The sequence below is a fragment of the Podarcis raffonei genome, chromosome 11, assembly GCF_027172205.1.
Source record: "Podarcis raffonei isolate rPodRaf1 chromosome 11, rPodRaf1.pri, whole genome shotgun sequence".
NCBI classification, from domain to species: domain Eukaryota; kingdom Metazoa; phylum Chordata; class Lepidosauria; order Squamata; family Lacertidae; genus Podarcis; species Podarcis raffonei.
The window spans coordinates 15779295-15789078 of NC_070612.1; the positions used below are offsets into that span (position 1 = coordinate 15779295).

Sequence of the window (9784 nt, forward strand, 5' to 3'; positions counted from 1 at the left end):
CTATATATAATGCAGTACCAATGAAGAAAAGATCTGTCCTTACGCTGCTAGGATGCTTCCCAGGAAAACATTGGCTACTTGTACACTAGGGCCCTTAGGACTGTCAAGGCATTGCTTTTCCACAATCAGAAATAAGGGAAATTAAAATGGTGGTTTGACACATAACGCTTGCTATATGTTCTATTTCCCAGGAATGCCCTTCTCTAGGGTCAAGAATCCTTATAAGTCTTATTCAGTAAAGGTCACCTGCAATGTTGTTTAGTGGTTTCCTCCTTGCAGTTTCTGTCCCTTTTATTACTTTAATCATGAATTGCTCTTTTCTTTACTTCCATGTTTTCTTTCATAGTGAAATGGTGCTGTTTCACTATAACAGAAAGAAAGGGGAAAATAATGACAGGAAAACCATCATTAACACACACACCCCTGAGGTACTGAAGCCGACTAATTAAATTAAGGAACAACTCATCACTAACCCCACAGCAATAAATAGGAAGCAATAAAAAGGGCAGAATGTGTCAGAAGGACATTTTTTAATCAAAAGCACCATAGCACATAAAAGCGTTAATACTTTGTGCATCACATTGGATGGGAATTGCAACTGAATTTTACCAAAACGGTTGCCACTGACAGTTTGTGATGCACTCCCAGAGCCTAGGAGTGAAGATCTGCTTGCCTTCTGGGCAGAACACAAGAGACACAATTACCCATCCCAGTTAACTCTGTTGTTTTTAAAAATGTTTCTCCAATGCCATTTTCACTGACCTCATTTATCCTGCAACACCCCACAGGGAACAAGAACTATTAGTACTTAGATAAACTTCTGCAAACCACTCTGAGCCTGTTGATGGCATTGACAAAATTTTGCCACTGGGTTTTAATGATTCTGAGTGAGATTTATCATCTGTTTTATTTTGATAGCTGGCTTTTGCTAATTAACCGTGGTGGTGCTTTATGTAAGCCATTTTGAGATAATTTTACTAATAAAGGTCACACACAAAAATTAAATGGGGGCAGCCTGATGAGACAATATGCCCTGAAAACTCTGCATTGGCTGCCAGTGAACTACCAAGCCCAATTAAAGGTGATGGTACTTGCATAAAAAGCTCTATTCACCTTGGGACCCAAGTAACTGGAACAATTCACCCAATATCAATCATTTCAGGCCATATGAGCAACAGGATACGCCATGTTGGTGGTGCTACCTGTCACTGCTGCTCAGTTGGCATTGACCCATGACGGGGCCTTCTCTGTGGTGGCTCCATCCCTGGTGTGTCAGCTGTGTCTGTCCCCCTCATTGTTGAGCATAAGGAGCAATTGGGAGGGGGGAAGTTTCCTGCTTACTCAGGTATCTGATGGCTGAAAGACACTGCTGTCTGCAACCTTGAAATCAGGTATGAGGGTATGTGATTGTTTTTAAAGAGTTTTTACATGTTTGTAGATGTTTTTAAATACGCTTTTATTTTATTTGTAATTGTATTGTTTTAACATTTTGATGTTTGCTGCTCTGGGCTCCTTTGGGATGAAGGGCAGGGTAGAAATTTAAACAGAAATTTAATTCCACTCTGCATATCATTTTTACATCAGTTTGTGGGTTTTTTAAAAAGTCTTTAGTATGCATATTTTTGCAAGGAATATCCCCTAATATATTGCTTTTTAATGTGCATTTCTCCCTAATACATGCATTTATGTAGATGCTATCTGGCTGGAGAACCGCAATGCAAAATTCAGAGAGGTGCTTGTTTTGAAAGATAGCTGTGTTTTGGTTCACATATTGTTTCAGCAAGTGCAAATTGGATAAGTTCACATTAAAATATAAACTAAAGCTATTTCCCCCCACATAACTAACCCTACAGCAGAAGAACATATGGAGCTGTAATTTCATTTTGCCACACAGATCCAGCTTTCTCTAAACACTGAACATCAACAGAGGCCAAAGGACTTAGCTTGGGAAAATGACAGACCCTTTCCAATGTTAATCACTGCTGTCTGCCTGGATTTAGTTAACAATTTTTATAAACAGCATGCAACCATTAAACCAGTCATACGTCTTCTCAGATGGCCTGCAGCAAATGTTTACATGTATAATGCAATCAGCTGCTCTTCAGGCACACGCTGCGTCTCAAAGAAACACATTATCCTCGAGCTTTAGCACCAAGAGTACCCCAGTTTTGACAGCCACATAACATGAGCCACAATCAGGATGTTTCTCACAATCCTTCTAGGGTCATCTCAGCATAAGAGACTCCACCAGACACACATGGCACTGCACTGTTGACAAAGCACCATCACCATCACAGCACAAAAGTGGCAAAAGTTTCACACTCAGCCAGTGCAGCAAACAAGGAATTGCAATTTTTAAAAAAGATGCTACAGGATCATGGTTTCTGTTTATCTCCTATGTGGAAATCCTTTAAGCTTCTGACCACATCCCAATCAAATACAGATTCAGATATATACACTTTCTGACAATGATTCAACTGCATAACAAATACATCTAAACTCTCTCAACACTTACTGAACATTTTATTAACTTGTTTTACCTGGTCCCCAAAGCCCACCCATTATATAATAAAGAAGTGATTTTACTTTTCCATTCTTCTCTTAATTAGTGGCCCTTCTTGGTTATGCAGAGCTTTTTCTTTTCATGGATTTCCCCCCCCCCCCCCCCAATTTCATTGCAAAATAAAGTTTCATGTTAAGCGAAATTTGTCATCCTTATTTTTTCATGTATCATTTTGTCAGTGGAAGTTTCTTTCAAGTAAACACACATAGGATTGTGCTGCACAGATGCAAAAGTACTAAAACACGGCGTGGGCTCCTCATTGTCATTTCATAAGGCATGTCATAAAGGTAGCTAACCTGTAGCTCTCCAAATGTTGCTTGTCACAGCGCTGTCAAGCAAGGGATATCCAGAGGGAGGAATTGACTCTTTATTGTCAAAAGTACACTTACACATTAGGAAAAGGCATGTCCATCAGTTCATCAACTCTCAGATACTCCTAGATGGGCACCTAATGAGGCAGTTGCCACAACAGAAAGGCCCACCCCTGACCTTGGCTTAGGTATCTCCCCCACCTGAGCTGCACATAAGCAGGTGAAAAATTACCCCTGCGTATAGCATTCTGCTCTCCGCTTCAGCCCTCTTTTAGACCAGGGAGACAGCGGAGCAGGAGAGGTGGGGGCAGGAGGAAGAGGTGTGCAAGCCCTTGAGTCTCCACCAACCTGACCTCTCTCTCTCTCCTCCTGCACCTGTTCTTTACCCTCCAATCCTGCAGCTTCTTATGCCTCTGACTCTCGTCTCCTGGCTGTTATAGGTTCCCCCAGTTCACTGACCCCTTCAACAAATGGGTCTCCAACCCACCTTCTCCCAGTGCCCACTCATCAGTATCCAGCCACCACTCCTCAGTGTCCAGCCAGTCCCTGGCCTTGCTGGACTACAACTCCCATCTTCCTCAACCAACAGCATCAATGTTACACAATTATGGATTTTGTAGTTCAGCAACATCTGGAGGGTCCACAGGCTCAGCAACCCTGCAATAATGGGACTTGTGGATAAATCATTAGCCTGCATTGCTATGTGTTTTCACTCCTTAACGCTTTTGCTTTTTATTATTAAAATGTGTTATTAAAATTATTAAAATATATTTAAAATTATTAAAATGTGTCAATGTTCCAAGGCACTGGAAATCTAACAGCACCCCTGCCAAATAAATTGAAGTAGCCTTTCCCACAACAAAGCAAGACTGCCCAACCAGAGAAGTCGCTTATAAACTATGCATTCATTGTCACACAGTTCATTAAATCTTCTTGCATGTTGAACTTCAGAACTGCACAGTTCTTTACAACCCAGTATGGTCATTGCACCTCTAGTTTCTGAGTCAGGGAGCGCCACATGCATCAGCCAAACAAGTGCAGGTGGCAGGTGAGTTACAGAATTTTACATGCATATGCACTAAGCGCCATAAACTACTGCACCATATATATTTCTCCAATACTAAAAGGCAAGATCGTTTATCTTGCAATCGCTCAGGGCACATTCAGTTTTTCCCCACAGTGATTGTAATGCACTCCCAAATTATATTCAGTATTGTAACTGCTTCGCTTCTGTAACATTTGCCTAAGCGTTGCTGTAGACAGTGTAGAGGTTTCTCTGTGTTTTGCGCCAAAGGCTGAGAAAGAAAGTAATGTTTAGCCCGTATCTCCTTGCACCGACTGAGTAGTGACAGACCATTTGAAAAGGCTATTCTGCCAACCCATTTCTGCCCAGGAAGGAAGAAGTAATTCCTTTCTATCCCTGGGGGAAAACCCGTAAACTACTACAGCTGGTTTTTCAGTGTCAAACCACGGCAGGTCATCAGAGCAATAAACCAGCACTAACCTTTAATGATGAACATACTCTAAAACTGTGGTCCTCAGCACATCTACATCTATCTTGCACACTTAGCAGGGTAAACCAAAATTTGCTGAGAGCTGCAGAAAATCTTGATTCCTTAGTTACGCTTATTATACGCATTTGCAAACACATCATTATTGCATTCAGAGTTTACATTTTAGGTGCGCACTAAAAAAAATTAAAATGTGTGAAGAGCTTTCAGAGAAATAAGTTCATGGAAATCAGCGAGACTTGCAGCCAGATCCTAATCATGTCTAGACAGAAATAAATCACAGTGATTTCAATGGGGCTTGCATCCTGGTGAATAATATTAGGAGTGCAGCCTTCCTTCCAAATAAGTTTGTTTAGGTCCGCAGAACAAGCCATCACTATTTCTTAGAGATACCAAAGGGTTCCTGTATCAGCAATGGCACTGGGGTTGTGTAAACACTCAGGGTGAAATCCCAGAGGCATTTTCTGCTGCAAGAACACCATTTCAGTACCAGAGCACAGAAACTTCAACAGGACAGCTAGCAAGATTCAACAAACTCCAAAGCCCTACGGTAATCTTGCTTATATTTAAGGATAAAGGGTAAAAAAAAGAAGTGTGTGTACAGCAACATGCTTTGATTCTTTATATCAGCATTATCAAAACAGGACAAACAACCACCCTCCTTATTTAATCTTAGAAAGGGGATGTATACCTTTAGTATGCATGCTTACTTCACAAACCCATTTAATTATTTACTTAATGTGTTACTCTGTAGCACCCGGGATTTTGGTGCTCCTGACGTAACCAGAAATAATAAATAATGTGGTTTGAAAACCAGGGGAAGAGGAGAGCAGTCTCCCTGTCCATCTTTACAGAAACTTTTCCCCTATGCATGTGAGGGCATTACAAATTGTTGTCTATGGTTGCATGCTCAAATACATGTGGTCAGATGCTCACAGCACACCACTGAAGATCAGCCTTCATGCCTATGCAAACAAGCACCATTTAAAGTATTGCAAACAGGCTTGTTAGCATTGTATGCCTGCACTTGCAGAATCAAAAAAGGCACCACTGCAGCATCACAGTAAATGTATGCAGGAATTTAAGCCATAAATAACAACCCCCTTATATAAGATTGCCTGGTATATTGTTTGTTACTGAGCTTATACTAGGTCCAATTATTAATTTCTAAGCAGAGTAGTTCTGGGATATACTCCAGATTTGAAGCAGTAAACACTGGCTTAAAGTGTGGAAACTTGTGTATGTAAACACGCACCAGACAAATGCCAGGGATCCAGAGGCAATCAAGGCTTCTGCCTTGACACTCAACTCTCCCAAGTGTTCCCCCCCCCAATGTAATTGCAAAGGCTCCCTTCACGTTTTATAATACAGCTGAGCAACTGGAAGTCTTGGGGTGCAAAGAGAGCCCTGCCCTGAGATGCTATCTCACATAGAGAGAGAAAGAGTGGCCAACCCACAAGCAAGGGAGATGTACAGAAGCGTCAATGGCTGAGAAACAGAACTTGCTGGCAGCTCAGGGGTAGGGAATTGGATCCAACTGGCAGGACAGATTCCTAAACACGCACACATACCCTGTGGCCCCACTTTGACAAGCCAGCAGAACAATGCGCCTGTCAACCACATGATGTCCTTATGGTGTCAGGTGATAGACACCTGGCAAATAATGACTCAACCCAGACACCTGGCTCAACCCAGGGTACCAGACCAGGGTTTGGCACCCCAGGCGTCTGCCAAGGCCCACAGCCCAGAACAGCCTCCTGTCAACCCTTGAGGCCCATCAAGTTCTTCTGCTGCTGCTACTTCTTCCTGTTGCTACCTGTTCACCTGCGTGTTCTCTCTCTCTCTCTCTCTTTCTCTCTCTCTCTCTCTCTGTGTGTGTGTGTGCACCTTTCCCTTTCTCTGGGCAGTGGTGTAAGAAGGAAAATAACACTCTGCACAAGCTCAGGGGTGTGCTTTTAAACACCATGGTCTCCCAGGTGCCTCAGTTAACAAGGCATCTTGTGAAGATCTGTCTTTTTGCCTAACCCAGAAGATCAACTCTGCTATTTCTGATCCCCCATTCTTCTCCGTTTTACTGTTTTTATTCTACTGTTTTATTTATTTTTAGTGTTATCCTTGCTACCACTTGACACTTCCCTTCTTTTGTTAATACTAAGCGATCATATTAATATATTGATTTCAGCAGAAATATATTAATTTCATGCCTGACCTCAGCAGGCATTTTAAGTGAATTCTGATTGTGTAGTTTAACCTTTAACCTCATTGTACTATTGATTTCCTTGCACATCACAGAGACGCCTGTGATTAAGTGGTCTACAAATAAAACAGTAAAAATAAATGCTTTTTAATGAAGATATAAATAAAACAAGCTTCTGGGCCCAGGCACGTGGTGGGAGAAGAAGCATGGTTCCTGTGTGATAGATAAGATTTGGGTTGCCATACTTCAAAATGTGAAAACCCCGACACATAAGTTGAGCTTTTTCTTTGGCAAAGTTGCTGAGTTTTTCGGGGGGGGGGTGCAAATTTGAAGTCTCTGAGCTATTTTTAAGGAAATTTGCCTCCCAAAACCAACACTTCCAACATGGGTTGCCATATGCCCGGGTTTCCCCAGACATTTTTACCAATTTGCAGACATTTTCCCTGGACTCTATTTCCGACAGACAAATCCCGGATATGCCCAGGAATTCCTATTATATCTATATTAGGGCTGCCATACGTCCGGACATTACCGGGATTTCAAAGGCAGAATTGACATGGGGGTGGGGCTTTCTGAAAGGTGGCGCTTTTCCTGGATCTTAGGCAAGTCAATCGAAAAAGTATTTGGCATTTGTGTGTAAAAAAGAAAAAAGAAACCTCAAGAACATTGGAGGGTTTCCTCAAAAAAGCTCAATAATTTCGGTGGTTTCCTTAAAAACCAGTGGTCTCCTGGTTTTTACTTTTTGAAACATGGCAACCCTATATATATATTATATAGATAATATTATACACACACTCACGAATGAGAAGTATGGTGCCTGAAAAATCAGAACTCCTATTAGAATAAACAAGTTCCGTTTTAAATACTGAAATACTAAATAAGATGGATAACAATGTGTAACAGAAAAAGAAGCAGAAAATTGGGTTAAAGGTGTGTGAAAGAAAGTAATAGAAGTGGAAAGAAATTGCAATTGAATAGATTGGAAGTCTAACAGAAAGGTAGGGTGAGGGGTGGTGGATGGTGATGGGACAATCTGTGGGACTGTGTGTAGGTATGTATGAACATTTTTAAGGACTGTATGAAATGTATGTTTGTATATTCGTAACATGTGTGTATTAATGCTGAATTATTTTAATAATAAAAACTTTTTTTAAAGAAAGAGAAGTATGGTGCCTGTGTGAGATATATGTGTGTGTGTGTGTGTGTGAGAGAGAGAGAGAGAGGATAAATTGGGGGGGGGGGGTTCTTCAACTAGCCTCTGCCCTCGAACCCCCCACTCCGTTTTTCTCCTCAGCGCCTCAGGTACCCCCGCGCAAACGCGCGCGCAGCCCCGCTCGCTCCGCCCTCGCGGCGGCTGAAAGAGGCGCTCAGGCGACCGGCGGCGCGGACTGACCTGAAGCAGGTGGCGAGCTCTCCGCTGGGCTTCAGGCACGGGTACTTGGTGGTGGCCACTTTGCTCTCGGAACAGACCTCCCTGCGAGGAGAGAGAGAGAGAGAGAGAGACCGTGCTTAAACCGTCGCCTGAGAGACGTCCGAAGTCCAATTCCCTTCACGTCTCCTCCGGGGGCAGCTCCGGCCGTCGCGGAGGCGCACGAGCCCCGGACTCGGAGCCGGGGCGCGGGAAAGAAGGCAAGCTGAGGAGACGCGGGGCAGGCCCTTCCCTCACACCCGGCACCGCCGCCCTGGCCCTCCAAGCCGCCGTCCCACCCACCTGTCGCTCTCCTCGGGCTCCTCGCGGTAGGTCCACGCATGCCCGAGCGCCGCCAGCAGCAGCAGCCCCAGCAGCAGCAGCCAGAGGCGCAGCACGCTGGGCGACGTCGGCGGCGGCCACAGCGCCAGCAGCAGAAGGCGCCGGGCACCTCCGCCGCCGCCGCCCCGCAGCACCATCGGGCGGCCTCGCGGCTCCCCTGCGCAGCGCCCGACCTCTCCGGCTGCGTGGCGCGCTGGAGGGCGCGCGGAGAGAGAGAGAGAGAGAAGAGGGAGGGAGGGAGGGAGGCGGAGGCGAGCGGTGCCCCCTGCGGCCGGAGCGAGTCAGCGGGGCCGGCGGCGTGACCAGCGGGAGGAGGGAAGAGACAGGCAATGGACTAGGCGAGGAGGAGAGAAAAGAGGGGTGGGGGTGTTAGAGGGCAACCAGATGCTTCCGAGAGGCGATCTTGGGTTGCTTTGCCCGCCGAGGAAGCGGAGAGGGGGGGAAGCGGGAGAGACGGAGCCAGATGTCGCCGAGGGTGGCGACCCCAGGAAGTGTTGGGGGAGATCGGCTTTCCCCCCGAAGCTCGTGGGGCAGGAGAGAGGAGGGGGGAGAGGACAGAGAAAGGGGTCGCCAGCTGGTGCACGGAGAGGCTGCCTGTCGGACGGGGGCTGGCGTGTTTCCTTCCCAAAGCGACGCGAGAGGGAGGATTCCGGTGTTACGAGGTCCCCCTCCACAAACACACACACACAGTTCACCAGGAGATAGGAGATAAGAGGGATGGGGATCTGGAGGTGGAGGTGGAGGGGTGGCCCGCTGTTGCGCAGGGATCTGGGGCAGCAGCAAGGGAGAAGTAGCTTCTCTCGCTGGGAGGGGGGCGGAGACAAGGAGCCAGGCTCCTCGAAGATTAAGGATGAAAAGGAAGGATAGAGGTACAGCAGAGGAGCAGGATAGGAAGCGATCTAAAAGTTGTGGGTCAAAACTTGGTTTCTGTCTAGCCAAGAGATTTGGCGGGGGGGGGGGAGAGATGTAGGGAGAGCATGTGCGCAAAGGGAGGAGGAGTATCCAGCTATGGCAGGATGTGGGACAGGGTTTTTTTGTGTGTGTTTTTTACAGCTACTACCCAACCTGCTGGTCAGGGATAGTCTGACATAACCATCTTTCCAGGAAGGAACGGGAGGGGTTTTCCAAAGAAAGCCAGGCAGGAGGACTTAAAGAACCTGGAGGTGGATAGAAGAGAGAGCCAGCTATAACAGGAGGAGCATGTTCCAAGGCAGCCAGAAGATTAAGCCAAGCATTTTGGAAAGGCGGGTGGGGTTGGGGGACTCAGGCTAGATCAGGAGCTATAGAGTCAGGAATGGCCAGGAGGCTTTGAATGGAGGAAGGGGGGGAGGGAGCCAGAGGTTGCAGATGGGCAAGTGGAAAGAAGCACCCAGGGGTTAGGAGGATTGGGAGTGGGGGTGAACAGAAGATATAGAAGTTGTGTAGCTAACTTGCGCGAGTTAGCAGTTGCAA

The 9784-nt window shown here is 45.7% G+C and overlaps 1 protein-coding gene across 1 annotated transcript in view; it reads right to left on the reverse strand.

Annotated features, from left to right (window-relative positions):
- CCBE1 (collagen and calcium binding EGF domains 1) overlaps positions 1–8510 on the reverse strand; it is a 136934-nt gene extending 128424 nt beyond the window's left edge. Inside the window, exons 1-2 of the mRNA XM_053409077.1 lie at positions 8294–8510; positions 7976–8056 (exon numbers count right to left, since the gene is read on the reverse strand). Coding sequence (XP_053265052.1) covers positions 7976–8056; positions 8294–8469 — 257 coding nt within the window. The 5' untranslated portion in view covers positions 8470–8510. The remainder of the gene's footprint in view (positions 1–7975; positions 8057–8293) is intronic.
- Between the last annotated feature and the right edge of the window lie 1274 nt (positions 8511–9784).